General features: G+C 37.9%; 1 protein-coding gene across 1 annotated transcript in view; it reads left to right on the forward strand.

Annotated features, from left to right (window-relative positions):
- CLYBL (citramalyl-CoA lyase) overlaps positions 1-18,760 on the forward strand; it is a 245,040-nt gene that overhangs the window by 222,397 nt on the left and 3,883 nt on the right. The window contains exons 6-7 of the mRNA XM_065896069.1: positions 676-843; positions 5,402-5,526. Coding sequence (XP_065752141.1) covers positions 676-843; positions 5,402-5,526 — 293 coding nt within the window. The remainder of the gene's footprint in view (positions 1-675; positions 844-5,401; positions 5,527-18,760) is intronic.

Genomic DNA, 18,760 nt, shown 5'->3' on the forward strand with positions numbered 1-18,760 from the left:
AGTGACCTGAATGCAAGAGCTTTCCCTGAGCAGTGATATGGTCCAAATATAAACAGTGACAGTTACCCCACTCCTGGGGGAAAAAGAGGAGCCAGTCTTTCCAGGAGACTTTTGTGTATCCAACAGCTCAGTGGACACTTTCTGCCTCCCTCAAAATCAGTGTCCTTGCATTCCCCCAAGTTCCCCTTCCACACCCTGAAGCTGCAGTATTTGGCTCAGAACCTGTTACGACATGGCATTACAACCACAGCACATGAATTCTGTGCTCAGTGACGGAAGTTAACTATTTCCACACACAGCTGTTTGGCTACCTTTTATGGTGCTATCTTTGGACTGACACTTTCTGAGCAATGGCAAGAAGGAAAAAATACACCAGGAGTCCTTTGTGACCTATCAAGTCATTTGTGTCTAGCTCCTGAGATAGGGAAGGGGGCTTTTCTTAATGCACGTGCAAGTAACTACATGAAAAGATGCCTTGCAAGATAAAGAGACACATGTGAGATTTAACTCTGCCTCCACATAGCCCTCTCTTCATTTATATTTGAATCATCATTTCGCTAGGGAGAAATCCCCAGGCAAACAGAGATGTCTTTACAAACGGCGTTTTTATAATAGATATCTAGGTCCAGTTTCCAAAGTTAATGTCTCCTTTCTCAGTCAACGTTCTGTTTTCAGGTGCAACAAGTAGTAAGGAAACCCAAGATATTCTCTACGCCCGACAAAAGATTGTTGTTGTAGCAAAGGCCTTTGGTCTGCAGGCCATAGACCTGGTGTACATCGACTTCCAGGATGGAGAGGGGCTTCTCAAGCAGTCGAGAGAAGGAGCTGCAATGGGATTTACTGGTATGATTCTTGATAATATCTTAGAAAGCAGTATCTAGATTAAGCAAACATTCCAGAAAAACAGAAATTTAACCAGGAACTGGTGTTTCTAATGTAGCCAGGTGTCTCATATACTTATTCCATTATTTGAAACATGAAAAAAGTATCCAGGACCAGAACCTGCCAAACAAATTGTCATGTTTGTCTTTGGCTCCACAAGTCGAAAAATAAAGCACTCGTTTTAATTTCTTCTAATATTACTTACCAGTTTTTTCTGTCCTCTTAAGTATTTTGTTGCAGTTTTTGCTGACACGAGGGGAGGGATGAGGCCATTTTAGAAGTGTTTTTGAGGGAACTGCCATAGAATTTGAGTTGATGGGGAGAAAAAAATTTCCTCAGATATTCAAAATATTAATTTATTTCTGAAAAAAATTTAGTGGTATCCTCTTTGTTGTGTTTTTTTTTAACTCATAACTAGCTTTTTATTCTTCTGGCACTTCAAGCCCCTCCTTACTCTCCCATCCCCCAGTAAGTGTCTGTGCACCTGGTGACACCTATGGGCATTGACTGGCACTAAGATCAGTGGGTCCTCGAAATCCTGTCCTGGAGAACAGGCAGATATCTGTTGATTGGTGTGCCCAATCACTCAGATACCCAGGAGCCCAGGGAGCAACCGAAAATTGTATTTTTGCAACAGAAATCTATTTTTTGAAAAACCACAATACGATTCTGTACACAAACACATGTCAGCAGTTACACACACACACACACACACACACGTACACAACCATGGGTAAAAAACACCATAAGCTCTTTTATTCTTATTTGTTTTCCTGCTGCAAGTTCTAAGGATATCCTGATCAGAGATGCACCCAGAAAATAAGGAAAAGAGACAAGCATCCATGCTATTCCTTTTGTAAATATTTTTGAAATGTGTTCATTTAGAGGTTAATGAAAGAAACATTTCATAAAGTGACCTTCAGTGTAAAAGATACCTTCATGGATGTTAATTTAACCCAAAGTAAAATTGAAAGACTGTAGAAACCATTTTAGTGTTACAGTAGAATTAAATAATGCTCTGACCTTTGTGTTTGTGTTTTTAACATGAAGAGTTAAAATGTGATTCCCCCAATTTGTTAAATAAATAAATAAATGTCTATTATAGAGAAATATTTCTCAATCATCTGAGCTATTAATAAATGAATCCTCCCTACATTTAATAGTGACTGAGAAAGAAAGAGTCCCTCCACTGAATCCCTGGCGTTGTCCTTGTCTCTGTGCCTGTGACACCTGCCTCCTTCCAACGACCTGTTAGGATGTGGCCCAAATGGAAAAGTTGGAGAAAAACTCCATGAAATCTATCTAACAGACCCCGATGTTGTTGGTCTAAAATATGTGGCTTTGGCTGCCAAGCAGCCAGATGTTGCTCTGAAATGGGCACTAATACAATAAAAAATAGAAAACACTAAATTGATGGGGGCCTCTCTCACCATCACTCAGGATAACCTGGGTGTCCTCTGCTTCCTCTGGGGTAAATGTTTGCTCCAGAACTTATAAGGGAGTTTGAGAGTTTCTCCAAGAGACGGGACTGAATTAAATTGGTCCCTAATTCTCGTAGAAGACAAGTTATTGCAAATCAGATTTAAATTTCTAGACTGTGCCCAACTCAGCATGAGGAGCTTACGGACTTGGCACTATTGTTTCTCAACAACGGGGAGTATTAAATCAGAAACAAAATGGAAGTGGGAGGGAGAGGGGAGAGGATGAGGAGGCACGGAGGGTACAGTGCCCGTTATACATTCAAGTGAACTAGTCAGTAAAGGAGGAAGCTAAACGTCAGAGCCATTTTGCAATTTTTAGAAAGAAGGTCTTTATTGTCCCAATTATATTTCTATACACCAAGAAAAGGTAATTAGTCTGATAATAAGATAGGAGATTATTTGTAGTATTTTTAAACAATAAATGCTTTAATGAGTATTTTAGACCACTCACGATCTGCTTGTCCTAATTATTTATCACTTAATTGCCATACTTTGGGCTTTGCGCAAGAAGGGAGAAAAGGAAGGAAAGAAGGAAGGAAAGAAAGGGGAAGGAAGGAAGGAGGGGAAGAAAGAAGGAGAGCTACACACCCTATCTGAAGCAAGTGGTTGAAAGTTTTAAAATTCAATAAAGTATTACGTTATCCGTAACACTGATAAGGATCTGTGCTAATAAGGATTTTCTCGACTTTTAAAAATTAGATATTTTTTAATGAGTTGTAGGTTTTTTGAAACTTAGCCATGTAACAAACAGCTGGTTACAGTTTCTTTTCTGTATTCATTGTTTCATGAGGCCGCAATCCATGTAAATTGATTTTAAATCAATGCATTGGCTGTATAAATGACTATTAACTTTAGGAATTATTTTTATAAAAAGAAACCAAAAATAAATCTTAGAATAAATCTTTAACAGCCTACTTAGTCATCACAGTTATTCTAGTACTACATGCTGAGAAGAAAGATTATAAATATGAAGCACTATAGGTTTTCTTCTTTTTTGCAGTCTTTTGTAGAAGACAAAAATGACACCGTCATACAGTTACCTAAAAGATTTGACAGGTATTGATTTAAAGCACGATATATCAAGTGGTACTGTAAAAAGGATTTCATGGTCATAAATTTTAATGTCTTCCAATTTTGCACCCTCTCAGTAACTTGTCATAACAACTCTTCTGTATAAAATATTTGCTTTGCTCCCACATGGCATTAAAGTCTGATGTTCAGTTGTTGGGATATATAAGATTTGACGAAAGATAACTTCACATGTGAAGGTTCATAAATTTCTAAAACCTAACACATATCTTAAAATTAGCCTCAGTACCAAAATATGGCTACTTAAAAGCCATCATTAGTTTCACAGCATTGTAAATAGTTTATGTTTGCTTCTCAATTTATAGTGTCTGTACCAAGAAGTTCCCATGAAATCTGGCTTTTTACACATCAGTGTAAATTATGTACATAAATTATAAAATTCAGGACTAACAATTAGTACAAAATGACTACCAGAACTGACATCCTTTATTAATAATATTGTAACAACTGTTAGATTGCTTAAATATAATTTCAATATCTACTATTGAAAAAAGTCTCATTTGTCATCATTGATGTTATTTGTTCCCAGAAATTATTCCTCAAATAATTTAAAACATCTTTATTTATATAAGATTTTAATGTTTTATTAGTATGCTGACAGATAATGAAATAGCAACATGAAGATGTTTTAATTATGCTACTGTAAAGAAAAGATATTGTTATATTTATTTACTTAAACTCTTTTTCATGAAATAGTAAAAAAATTTTTTTAGAAACATTGTTCTTTTTTCTATTTGACAGAATAATGACAGTAACAGGAATGCACCTTTTATAAAACATCAAGGATATAATTTGTACTGGCTATATGTTAAAGCAGCTATTTCAAAAGCAAAGCAAATTGATATGCCAACAAATATACTTAGCAGAGTAAATTATCATTAAGTGTACATTCATTTTTAAAGAACCAAATATGTCTATAATTTTATCATATAATAAAATATAATCTCATCATTATTATAACATTAAATTATGTTGCATTTTATCAATGACCTAATTAGATTCCACTCTTCCCTGATTGTTAAATTGTTTTTTTAATGACTACATGATTTCATAGAATCCTGTGACTCTAATCTTTGTATAATGTTTTAATTTAAGATACCTTTTTAAAGCTTTTTTAAAACTGTTACTACAGAAATAAGATTTCTTCTGGGGTGTCTAAGCATCTGTATAAAGGAGAAATATCCAATCTTCATCCCATAAGCAAAAAGGGAAAATCTGAGGGGGTTTTTTTTGGTTAGAGAAACTTTATGTAATTTTTTATTTAAACATTTTTAAATGGAGTAATCTAGAGATCACAGTGTTCAAATCTGCCTTCTGTTTTACTATACTGAATAAAATTTTTTTCATTGAAATCCAATTTTCTATTAGTGGTTAGAAGGGATACACTAAGTTCATCTAAAAGAAAGAAAATTGAATGTATTATTGTAAGACACTATTGATATTAATATAGTTGTAATGTCTGCTTCTGTAAGCTTTATGAAAACCAACAGACCACTTTTAAAAGAAATCATGGAAGATGGGATAATGGTACAGAATAAGCAAAAGACAACTTGCAAAATTGGAAAGAATTAACATGTAATTTTTTTTCTACTTTAACTCAAAATAATCACTTTAATTTGCAGACATTATCCTTTTAAAGTTCCAGCCAAGCAGTTATTCAACGAGCTGCCTGGTCAATCCACCTGTAACTAAAAATGAGAGATTATCTGCTCTAAGATGGCATTTCTATAGGATCAGAAACACAATTACTCCCATTGTTGTATTTGTTCTTATGGAGTATTCTGGAAAAGCCTGCCTGATTGTGTTATTTTCTTTTTAAAAAGTTCTAAAAATAATTAGTTATTTTACATACAGACTGTAAGGCATTCAGGAGACTGGCGTGGTTGAGACATTTTGTTTGAACATGTGTTTGTTGTTTTGTGTCTCCGGTGTTATTAATCTTTCTGTAGGTAAGCAGGTGATACACCCTAACCAAATTGCAGTGGTCCAGGAGCAGTTTTCTCCTTCCCCTGAAAAACTTAAGTGGGCTGAAGAACTGATTGCTGCCTTTAAAGAACATCAACAGTTAGGAAAGGTAAATGTTTTGTTAATGCCTTGAAACATTGGTGAATCTGGCGTTTAAGATACTGTGGGGAAGAATGAAAAAATATATACTGTTTGAGTGGTTTTTAAAAACGCGTATTTTGAGGAGGAGGATATGTGTGGGCTTAGGGGGGACAACATTTATCACTGAGAAATTCACTTAAGGTAAATTTGCCCTTCCACGTTCCTAAATATTTCACTCACTGGATCTCAAGTTTCTCATTTTATTCTTTTCATAAACTATATTGGCAGCCTTAGAGAAAATAGAAGTCTGTTTAGTTTTACTCTACAGACCCGATGCAGCATTCATATGAAAATAATTTTAGATCAGAATGAGAGCAAGTTGTAATGAAATAAACACAGTTTGATCAAATGGTTCTTTTGGAGAGAAGAAATAAATTTCAAGTTATTTTAATTTGGGGAGAAAAAAGTACAAAAATCTCCGGTTTAGTCATTTAAGAGTGGGAGGTTGTATATGTGTTAGTACCAATTTCTGGACCTGAGATTTGGATAGAATAGAAAGCAAATTAACACTGGAGTATGGTTGTTCCTAATTTAGTGCATCATTGAGCCTCGCGTTTCCTGCTCTGTGGGTTTCTGCTATGTAAATATTGCAGTGGTGATGCACAATCTGTCTCCACTTTGTGCCAGTAACACTTAAATTAGGTGTCGCCTGAAGGAAGATTTTATGCTAGTTGCAGCATTGTCAGTTAATTATCTTAAAGGTTATTTGCAATAATACCGTTTGCCTCTTTTTAAGAGGATGGGGGGAAAGTTGCATTTATAAATCCATCCTAGAGGTTATATCTAAACCTGGCCTTGTTACTTACATAAGGAGTGAAGTTTTGATGCCTGTAATGCAAAAGTACGTAGGGGAGAAAGAATGTTGAAACATTATGAAAGTTCTAAATGTTAAACGGTACCCCCTACAAAAAAAAAAAAGAACAAAATTGGTTTTCAGTGGTGAACCGGTGACATCAGTGTGAGAAGTGTGGCTTACACTTTTCACTGGCAGTAAAAGCACCTAAAAATCCCAGGACTTTCGAAAGTAGGTAACAATATTAAGTGGGTCACTCCCTCCCTCTCATTACCTGCCTTCAGCTCCAGCCATGCTCGCATGCTCACCCTCACACACATTCAGGCTCATCTTTGCACACACTTGCACTTAAAATCAAAAGACGGAATATATGACACTGGAGACATCCCATTTGGACTATACCAGTTTCAGGATAAACAGCAACCTTTCCTTTCATATCAGTAGTGACCATCAAAAAAAACATATTGCAGTGCATAAAAAGATTTTTTCAGTTGACATTATGTTTTATGTCCATTTCTATATCTTGATCCCAAAATCCAGATCCTCCATGAATAAATATAGGTATTTATCTAGAGAGAAGAGCCATATACTTTTACATTTATACATGCAAATAACTCCATCCACTCCCCTCTCCTGCATGCTTGCCTGTGCAGACACTCACTAAATGTTCTGTACCTCTGTGTGTGCCTTATGCCAGCTAAGGATATGTACCTGATAATACTTCCTACTGAAGCAAACTGAGGCAGGATGGGAACCATCAAAACAGCAGACCAAGTAGAGTTCCAGTCTGGGCTAACACTGCCTTCTTGAACTATCTACACTGGGTTTCACATTGGATAAAATCAAAGGGCGCCACTGGCATTATAAGCAGCTAGAGGTATGGAAGAAGTTACCTAAGTTTCAGTAGCCAGCAAAGAAAATTCAAACTAGAAACACACTCTTTTACCAGCCTTTAAGTTCCTGAATGAGGGAAAAACAGCACTTTTCCATTATATCTTGAAAGTGCTATTCCCAGGGAAAATTGCCCTAAAGTGTCCTTGCCTTTTGATGATGGCAACTTAGATGTTAAATTCTGAACTTTTTTTTTTTTTAAATAAGAAAAGCCCTCTTGTTGGGACATATGCTTTCACAACAGTGTGGTAGAATAGCTTTTCTTAACACAGAACCATAGAAATTAGAGCAGAAGGGAGACTAACTATTAGGTCATTTCTTCCCTGCCCCATTCGTGTAGGTTTGTTTCCTACAGCAAATTCTCCTGGTGCTTTGTCCAGCAAGGTTTAAATGATTCAAGTAATGGGGCTTCCAGTGGGGACATATGGTTATTTTATCCAGTCCGCATGTTTCTTTCACCTTGCCTATAAATTGGCTGGTCACAAAAATTGGGTCTGCAGGTAGGTGACTCTGGGTCTTGAGGGGTCTTGGGGTTTAAATAATGTAGGTTCTGTTTGTAAAGATTTAGTATAAATAGGTCGCTCAGTTATATAAAATATTGCTTCCAACAAACATCTAATCTGTTTTATTTCAAATGTGACTCACTGATGAAAACATAAACCCTCGGATACTTTGTCCAGAGCACAGGTGACTCTCTCAACAATGGGAAACTGATGGTTTGTGTCCTAGTGAGATACTTATAATTTTCTAAAAGACCTTTTTTCGCCCTCTGATGAAAATTTCATTCAAGTAATGCTTTCAAGCAGAAATGACCCAAGAAGGCAAAATTATGTATCATTGTTTTTCTCTACTTCCTGCTCCCATCTTAAATTATGTTCTGCCCTAAGATGAAAGGTATAGCTGAAGTTCACAGTTAGTGCTGGGTCATTAGTATTTTCTATAGTGATAATAATATTATTATTCAAAAATTAAAGTTCTGCCTTTTTTTTTCCTGTCTCCTCCAAATAACAAACTTCATGAGAATACTTAGATCACAAGTAGATAAATTATTGGGGTTTAGTCTTTAGTATCACGGCAATTTTTTTGTTCTATATTAATTAAAAGTTCTAAGGAAATAAAGTTTGATGCCCTTAGTCTAATGTTGGCTAAAAAATACTTTACATTAAAAAATAATAAAAAATAACTATCTGCTCATATAATCTGTCTCTGTTTGGCAGGTAGTGATACTTGTGACTGCTTTGTTTCAGGAAACTAAAGATATTTATTTTCAGGCTAAAAAATTTTGTCTGGCATGACAGTCCCTATCATAAGAATTAGGGCTATAGATTGATATTAGGGACTCATTAAAATCTGTTGGAAAAAGTTTAAACATTCCACATGCTCTATGCTCCTATTTTAATTCCCATAAGCTAAAATATTTCTACTTTAGCTGACACCAGTTGTGAGGTATATATCCACACTATTAATCACACTTGATTTTTTCTTTCATCCTTCCAGAAAAATATAATTTGAGATACAACCTGTGTGTCATTAACTATTTTAGTCTCAAATTATTTGGTGAAATATTTTAGCCAGGATAAATCACTCCCATGTGATTTGTTTTAAATTTGTAAAGTATTTTCTTAAAAGTTAATTTCATTTTTGATGTCATTTTTTCGTAATAACAATGATTCCAATATTTGAAAATTCTCCATTCAGAACTGAATTTAGTATTGTTCATTTTAAAATATGATTTTAACACTTGTTTTGTTATCAACTAAGAACTGTATCTAGTATGAAATTGGATAATTGAAATCATCCCAAGCAAATAATTAGTTAATATTAGATGATATCAATAGAAACTGTAATTTGTATATAAGTATATACATATACATATTTATACTATATATATATATTCATATATGTATGCTACTGAGTATTTTTTCACATCTATATTATAAACTCAGTGCTAAATTCATCACCTCTTAGGCAAAAATGACAGCTAAAGGAAATAGTCAGTTGCTTTTTTAAAATGATTGATAATCCCAGGAAATCCTACATGAAGAATTTACCATTTCTTTTCAAATGGTGGCTCAAACAGAAAAATATGAAAAAATAGCAAAAGGTATTAAGAATAGCAACATGTATTACATGAGATCGATCTTTAAAGGTACTTTGCTAGAATATTCATCTTTCTGCAGTGTCTGGCTACCAGTATAGCTTCATTTTCAGTATTCTAAGCACTCTATTCATAGTAAATCTGTAAATGCTTAATTTGGTTTTGGAAGGATTTTGTTTAAATTTTTCAATATTTTTTGTTCATTATAGATTTGCAAGCTGGGTAAAAACCGAGGAAGGGAAAGTGTCCACCTTTAAAATCTAGGTTCCACTAGTAATTATAAGGTCAAAAATAAGGTCACTAGCTGACATAACAACTATAAACAACACACATAACTGATACATCCTAACTTCACTCAAGAGAGAGCAATAATGCAGATCAACATGTTTACATTACTAAGCAAATCCTCTATAGGAGTATAAATTGGGAACTTATATCTTAATAAAGAAAGAAAAAAGAAAGAGGTTTTTTCCCTCATATAAGTCTTTTCGTCTAGAAAATTACAAAGATTAATTCCCCCTCCCCAATATTGAAAGCAAATTATTTTCATAGGTATCTGATTATGGCTCAGACACCTTTCGTTTGTGTTTCCAAATGCAGGACTTTACAAAAGAAATACTGTTTGGTCCAGATGGCCTTCTAGAAGGCTCCCTGAGAGAACTCAGAAGTCTCTCTAGCCAAAAATATTGTTTCCGCTTATTCAAGTGCCAGAAATCCCACTGCCACTCTTTCACGCAGATCAAATAAACCATCCAAAGATTTGGTTGTTGTCTTTGTCAAAGGAAGGGGTTGATTCCACTAATAGACAACAGTGTGCCCTCCCACACTCATGCATCCCACTGCCCACAGTCTTGCCCCCTTTATTTGTAAGCAGAAATGCTAAAATCAGAACTGAGTGATTGCCAGTGAAAATGAAAGAGGAAGGGACATCACTCTACTTTTAAGATGCTTAGTTATTGCATTTCTCCATTTATTTCCTTGTTCATTGGAAATCTTTAGAACTATATCGCATAATTTTGACTTTAAAAAGTCAAGTTCTTAGAAAATTTGAGAGTCTGCCAATGGTGACTTTAAGGTTGATTTGATTAACAACAAATTGCAGATTTCTAAACGTTTAAAGCAAGGCAGTACAGTTTTACTGCTGATCATATCCTATTTCACATAGGCTTAGTGGCAAGTGGCTGATTTAGTGTTAGAGGATAAGAGATTTTGTATGTAGGTTAAGTCTGATAATTTTTAAAGTTGTTTGTTTCATCCTTAATTTATAACACATTCTGAAGGATATTTTAATCAAAATACTTCTGGTTTATATGTTTCAGAATTTTTTTCTTGCTCAATTAAAATTTTAAAAAATGTAATTCTGTTAGATGAAATCTCAGAAATATTCTAGTTAAATCCCTTCGGTTTACAACTTATAAAATACACTGAGACCCAACTTGGGTTTGGAAGTTACCCAAGGTCACTCACAGCCAAGGTGGTTCTAGAGACCTGACCAGAATTTGGGGCTCACTTTGTAAATAAAGATAAGAACATAGCTTAAATCTGGTTTCAGTTCGGTCACAATGAATCTGCACACTAATGACCAAAACTAGATAGAGCTTTAAAGGTATTGTCACAAACAGAATGTGAATTTCATTAGTTCAGATTAGAATCTTTTCCTTAGTCATACACTTTTTTTTTTTTACATGAGCAGTAACTGATGAGGAAGGAAAGAGCAGAGAGTATCCCTGTACCTTCCCAAACTTCCTAGCTATTATTCCCCACATCGCTCCCTCCTTCTCAGTTCTGAACCCTGCGCTTGTCCACTGCCCTGCCCCAGAAAGACTTCTTGGCTCTGATCACTGCAAACCTCATTCTGTTTTATTAGTCATTCAGTCTCCTAAGGTAGGTTGGAAACTCTCAGAGCAAGACCGGGGGCCTTTGGCAAAGAGGCCATATCTGGCCCCAAGCTCAGTTTCATCTCACTCAAAGGACAAGTTCCCAAAGTCCTGTTTTCAGTTACACCTGTGGTCGCAAAAACACACCATGCCTTTCAGTGCCTTTAATAGCAAGAGCCAAATAAGGGCCATGAAAGGTTTTACTCCTTGGACATCTTTCTCTCTTTTCCTCTTACGGTATTTCTCCCTCTTAGGATGTGTGGGTCTGCATGTGTGTTTCTGTATATGTCCTTCCTGTTCCTTCCCCGTTTCTCTTTCCATGGATTCTTTTTTGTTTCCTCTTTTTCTTTATATCTCTTCCTTTCTCACCACATCACCTCCACACCCTGCCACTACCCCATGCCTTCTCTCCTTCAGCTGATTATAATAGAGAAGTTCAGAACATTCTTTTAATATTTTGTGGTACTTATTAAAGAATTTTGTAATTCTTTTTGTATTAAAAGCAGCCAAATGGAGCTTTTACTTTACTAAGAAATATAAATCAAGAGTTTCTAGAATTCTCTTTTTTTTTTCATTTTAGGTTAGTGGACCTCAATGAAAAAAAAAAGTGGGAGAATTTTCCACCACTACCCCAGAGAGTAAAGAATTCTTTCTATCACAGATCTCCCTGCAGCATCTTGGATGGAAATAGGTACACAATATACATTTAGTAAATACTGTTTAGCTAACTGGTTTCTAAATTTCTGACAGTGCTAAAAAGAAATTATTCATTTTACTTTTTAACAATATATATGGTACTGACCTTCTTTCCCTTCTAAAAAAGTTGAAAGAAAAATTTTCACCAATTATTTCATCAGTTATTGTTCATCAGTTGTATTTTAGTAAATGTTTAAAGTTTAAAGTGCCTTCTAGTTAATGTTAGTTCATTTAGATATATTTTCCAAAGAAAGAATAATGCTACAGCATTTAAAATAGAAGTTTAATATTATTAGTCTTAGCTGCAAGCTGCTATAAAAAGGCCCTCGTTCTCTGCTTTTCTCATAGGCAATATCAGCTTAAATTTGACATAAAATATTCTGAATTAAATGCAAGTATTTACACATTTACCTCAGGATTAAAAATAAAATATTTTCCAAGATTTCTATTTCAGAAAAAATCTGAGAGGTGATAGTTGCAGAACTCTATGTAATTAGTAAAAGTCAATAAATTATACACTTAACAATGGGTGAAGTTTATGGTATGTAAATTATACCTCAATAAAGCTATTAAAAAACAGAAAATTAAGCACAACGTCTAATGTGCTAGCATATGTGGAAACCCCTTTAGATTGCAATATGCTTATAAATCCAATTGTTTCACCTCAGTAGGTAGCTTTCCATGTGGCATACTTGGCCTGATTTTTCCAGATTTCCTTATCAAAAGATATTTAAAATAAAGACTTGTCTATTCCTGTCTCATCATTTTGCCTGAATATTTTAAAAGATAAATCCTGTTGCCTACGTTTAGTGGGTTCTGAGAAGAATTTTAAAAACAGAAGGCACCTTTGGTCTCCCTATCCGTTTGTGAAGTAAGGATGCTCTGGTCCACTGAGACCCTCCATCTGGGCAAGTAGACAACTCAGGACTGGTCACATATTAAGATAATTGACCTAAACATTCACCTCAGCTCTCCTCCCTACTGTTCAGCCACCTCCATCTTCCCTGCCAAATTCATCTTCCAAATCTTCTACTTATTCTTCTTTACTCCTCCAGCTTCGTAAAACTATTGGTAAAGTCCCAAATTAATCTTACCAGTGTCCAACACATGAGTGTTTCTATTTCCTGTGTAGGGCTAAAGCTAAATAATTTCGTGCTTCCTTTTTAAAAAGCAAGATGTTAATGATGTCCCTTCCTTTTACATCCACTCAGGTCCCACGTTCCAAAGAATTTCCTCTTTTTATAAACGTGTCAGGCCATTTGTCTTCACTAGTAGTCTTCCTTTTCCTTCTCACCATCTGCTGAAAACTGTCCTGTTTCACCACTGCCTCCAGCATAGCTGTGCTCCCAACTGCTGGTCACCTGCATCTGATTCGTATCTCCTCCGGCTGATAAGTTTTTTAATTCTTTTAAATGGATTTAAGAGAATTAAATACAGAGGGGCCGCTTGGACAGGTGATTCCCCACATCCTCTCAGGCAGCACTGACCTGGCAGCTGGAACTGCACTGGGGGGTGTACAGGACCCTCCATCCCATTCTCCATGGAGGGTTCTGTGCTCTTTTTTCAAGCCAGAGAGCCACAGGGGAAAGACAGGGGGAGGGATAGGAGGGAGCTTCTCCAGACTTTTCCGCCTTTCAGAACTTGGAAAATAAATCCAACAGGCTGCCCAGGATGCAGGATACCCAGCACCCGACACCCCCTTAGAGGCTGTGCTCTGACGCAGGGGCTGAAGGGATCCTGTTGAAGCAGTTCAGTAGGCCCGAACTGTCACTATATTCCCCAGCCAGGCACAAAACAAACCCCCTTCAAATATTTCAGCTGTTACATTCTTATGAATCATTTAAAGGGTCTCCCCATCTAAGGCCACGGAATATCACCTGTCAGAATTTCAGTGCTAGTAGTAAGGACAGATTAGCCAAATGTGAATTGCCCATGTTGAAAGACTTCAGTTGAGCTTTTAGAAATTTCAAGTAGAGATATATTAACATCTGTAAATTCTCTGGTCATAGAGTGAATGATTATTGAATTTTAATTCAAAATATTAAAATACCTATCAAATTATCACTACAATTTAAAGTGTTAAAAAAAGAAAAACATGTTCTCTATTCCCCAAGTCCTCAATAGTATTCTTTTACTCTCGATGGCAGTTTTAAAAGATGGTTTATCCATAAAACAAAGGGTTACTGATATTCAGAAGCACATACAAAGATCAAATGTCACCTCCTTTAATCCTTCTTACAAATGCTTTGGGTTTTTTGAGGACTTAAAATGTCATTCACATTTTTATTAGTGAATTTTTTCTCACTGAAAATATCCTTTGGTATTTCTGCCATCATAATAATTATAGTAAAAGCTTCCAAGTGGAAACTCAGGATGGAAGCACGTTACATTTCAGTTATTCCCAAGTCAGTTATTAAAATTGCATTTTCACATACTTGCTTATCTGGGCCTTACCTATATATCATTAATTTTTTCAGCCTCATTCTAAGTAATAATATCTCTGGGGGCTTCCCTGGTGGCGCAGTGGTTGAGAGTCCGCCTGCCGATGCAGGGGACGCGGGTTCGTGCCCCAGTCCGGGAAGATCCCACATGCTGCGGAGCGGCTGGGCCCGTGAGCCATGGCCTCTGAGCCTGAGCGTCCGGAGCCTGTGCTCCGCAACGGGAGAGGCCACAACAGCGAGAGGCCTGCGTACCGCAAAAAAAAAAAAAAAAAAAAAAAAATCTCTGAAATAACAGTTTAGATATGCTAGTTATTTTTTATAAATCACATCAAAATAAAATTTTAAATATAGTATATGTAAAATAATATATATTTAAAATTTTTGATATTAATTTTTTCTATAATCATCTTATGTACCATGGTTACCAGACATGCTTTGAGGTATACTGATTAGTGGGAAGAGTTTGAGATTTGGGGTGAAAAACCGAAGATTCTAGTCCTATCCTACTCATAAGTTGCTTTAAAAAGATGAACTAATAACTGCAATTTTTCTATCTGTAAATCAGATTGTTGCATCCCAGACTACTCTAGAACAGAGAAAAAATTACCCAGAATAAAGGAAAGGAAACAAGTGGTTCAATTTCCTCCCCTCAGGGTCCAGGGCCCCCTTGGGTCCCTCAGGGCAGGGAGCAAGAACAGAGGGAGCCCTGTGGGTTCCAGTCTGGCTGCATCAAGCAGGGACTGAGTCCTGTGTGCTTTGTCGTGAGGAAGGTCTGTTGTCCCTCTTCCAGATTGCTCTCATTGAGGCTAGATTAGTCTTCCTTTCCTCAGGCCCTAGAGAAACCCCTTCATCAACAGACAGATCCAGTAACTCGTACTGTGGTCCTTCATTTTGCTTATCTATTGAGTCACTGATGACCAGAAGTACAGGGGGCTCTTGTCGAACACAGAAGGCCAACCCCACTTGCACATATGGATACACTGCTCTTTTTCCCCTGCCCCTCTCTTGACCTTCATTTGGCATCTCTAACCTTCTAAAGCTGACTTTAAAAGTACCTGTTCCCTGGTGGAATTCCCTGGTGGTCCAGTGGTTAGGACTCCACACTTTCACTCCTGAGGGCCCAGGTTCAATGTCTGGTTGGGGAACTAAGATCACGCACGCTATGCGGCACAGCTAAATAAATAAATAAAGTACTGTTCCCCAAAGCCCCTCCGAGGCCAAACCACCCCGTTTTGATGGCTCTTTCTCTCTGCAGCTTCTAATTCCTTAAGCCCCACTTACAGATAGACTCGCTTGCACTTTAACCGTTAAGTCATTTGCATGAGTTAACCTGACCCCAACCCAACATCACATTTGTTTAGGTCAGTCCCTGTGTCCTACTGGAGGCTCAGCAAGTGTTGGCCAACTGACCAGGGAGTATTGCCTGACCAGGGAGTATTGCCAGACCAGGGAATGATCAAGTGGCACAGAAAGACACTTGCAGATAAAGGAGAGCAGAAAGGTAAGAGTGATTCTATCTTCCCAAGTCATTGTCCCCTCAGTCACCCAGCTCAGGCCCCACAAAAGACACAAGCTTCAGAACCATGTTTTGGGTGCTGGACTCTGGGGATTCAAAGATATGTGAGCCCCTATCCTCAAGGGCTTCCCAACACAGTGAGAAAGACAGCGACGTAAACAGATAATTACAGTAGAATGTGACAAGTGTTGTTACAGGAGGATGTATAAGGGAAGGAAGGAGAGAAATGAGCCCAACCAGGGAAGTCTAAAAATGATTCACAGACATGACATCTTCTGACGTCTTGAAGCATAAGGAGCAGTTTGCCGGACAGACAGGGAAAGGACTATCGGAGCAGAGAGCAGAGCCTGTGGGAGAGGTGTAGAGGGGTGTGTGTGTGTGTGTGTGTGTGTGTGTGTGTGTGTGTGTGTGTGTGTGTGTGTGTGTGTGTGTGTGTGTGTGTGTGTGTGGTGTGTGTGTGTGTGTGTGTGTGTGTGTGTGTGTGGACTGGCAGGAGACTAAGCTGAGAGCAGAGGCAGGGCCTGGTCTCACCGTGGGCAGCCCTGGGCCCCCAGCTAAGGAGATTGCACTTGATTTTGTAAGTCCAAAGGGAGCCAAAGCAAGGTTTAAGCAAATGGATGATCTTATCTGCTATTTTAGAAAAGTAGCATCACGGTCCCAATTAGGAAGGTATCCCAGCACTCTCTCAGCAAGACCTCTGCTAGCCAGCTTGGGAGCCAGGCAGCCTCCACACTGAGCTTTGGGTGCCTGGTTACCAAACTTAAATCCTTACCCCTTAACCAAATTGTGAGGGGACCAAGGTCATACTAGGGCCTGTCCAAGGACTCCAAGTGTGATAGGTTGAAAAACAGGAAAGAAAGAATGAAACAGTGCCCATCTCTGTCTCTGTGAGAGCATCATATTCCCCATTTTGAGGGGTATCAAGGAGCAGTTAACTTTGGGAGTAAGGAAGAGCTATGTGATGGGAAGTCAGGGCTGGGCCTGAGAGATTTTAGCAAGAAGAGGGTACAACCAAGGTCCTAAAGATAAATTCCATAGTGACCAACACTGACTAAAAGTTTTAGGAATTCACTGGGAACTGTAATGAGGTAAATAATTCATTGGGCATAAGACTTAGCATCATAGAGGAAGAAATAAAGTGTCACTCTGCAAAAGAAGGCATATAGCAGCTGTGCTAAAATGTTACCATTAATTCTGACACAGCAACATCATCAAGGGAATGTGCCAAAGAGCACTCCCTGAATGCCCAAGAAGTTATTTGAAAATACAATGAGCAGGGAGAGAATTGGATCAATTTATGGGTGCTAGAAAAGTACTCTTTTTTTTTTTTTTTTTTGCGGCTCCGGACACGCAGGCTCAGCGTCCATGGCTCACGGGCCCAGCCGCTCCGCGGCATGTGGGATCTTCCCGGACCGGGGCACGAACCCGTGTCCCCCAGGCGGACTCTCAACCACTGCGCCACCAGGGAAGCCCTAGAAAAGTACTCTTTTAGTACTCTACAGAAAAAAATTCTCAAGTGCTAAGTGCCAGAAATGTGAAATATATGAATATTTCCCATAAATGTTATTACTCTTGTCATCACCACCATCATGATCACCAGTCCTTTTGCCATCAAATTGTAAGTCAGATTCTCCCCCATTGAAGAACTTCAAGGTCTGATAAAGTTCATGTTATTTCAATGCCTATCTTACCACCAGGCAATGACCCAGATGTTAGAAAAAGTACAGCCCAATAAGTAATTGTTTTCCTTCCTATACAGACAACACCTATGCTAAGGTGATACTGCTCTTCATTTCCAGGAGGCTGAAGCCATAGACATGTGTATAGTAAGATGTGCCAAAGTGGCTGACTAGTGATTTATTACAACAAATAACTCAATAGGTAATTGCTGAATAAAAGCCCGTTGTGCACGGAGGTGGAGCCCCATGACAGCTCTAGCGGGAAACGCATGACATGCACTAGGTATACAATATCATGTCTAAGTCAACAGTGTGAAATGGCAAACATGGTCCTGATTGGTAAGAAGGGCAGCCTTTTCAGGCCTGTGATCTCCCTATTCATAACACTGGCTTTTTCTCTAATTCTTGTTGCGTTTTATGGCACCTGCTTCCATGCTCTTCCTGCAAATTTTAGGTCCTTGAGAGCAGGGGTGGAGTGTTGCACCCATTTAAAAGCCAGCCTGACCACTTCTACCCAGGAGAGCTAAAACACAGAGCTTCTCAAACTTCAGCGTGCATTAGAATCATTAGAGGGTTCCTGGCCAACGCTCGGACCTTCTGCATGAAACCTTATAGGATGGAGCCCAAGAATCTGCATTTTAGCAAGCCACCTCCCGATTAGATGATTCTGATTCAGGCGGCCAGGCAACCCACTCGGAGAACAATCCACAAGCCCAGGGCGTAAGCCTGGAGCACACGCTTTGGATCAAATAGAGCTAGGTTTTATACCAGTTGTATACTTAGTGAGCTACAGGGCAGACTCGTACAAGTTTCTTCGTGCCTCGGTTTCCTCAGTTATAATATGGGGATGGATATATACTCATAGAAACAGATGAATACATACTCATTGCCAGGGGATGGAGGAGGGGGAATGGAGAGTAGTTGTCTATAATGGTACTGAGTTTCACTTCTGCAAGATGAAAAAGTTCTGGAGATCTGTTGTGCAATATTTGTGAATCTACTTAACACTGCAGACTCATACACTTAAAAATGGTTAAGATGGTGAATTTATGTTATGTGTTTTTACTACAATTGAAAAGAAAAAAAAAAATTGTTAATGGGGATGGGTCATAGTATCTACCTCACAGTGTTTTTACGAGCATTACCTGAAATAAAACATGTCAAGGGGGCTTCCCTGGTGGCGCAGTGGTTGAGGGTCCGCCTGCCGATGC

This window comes from Phocoena phocoena, chromosome 18 (assembly GCF_963924675.1).
Source record: "Phocoena phocoena chromosome 18, mPhoPho1.1, whole genome shotgun sequence".
NCBI lineage: Eukaryota > Metazoa > Chordata > Mammalia > Artiodactyla > Phocoenidae > Phocoena > Phocoena phocoena.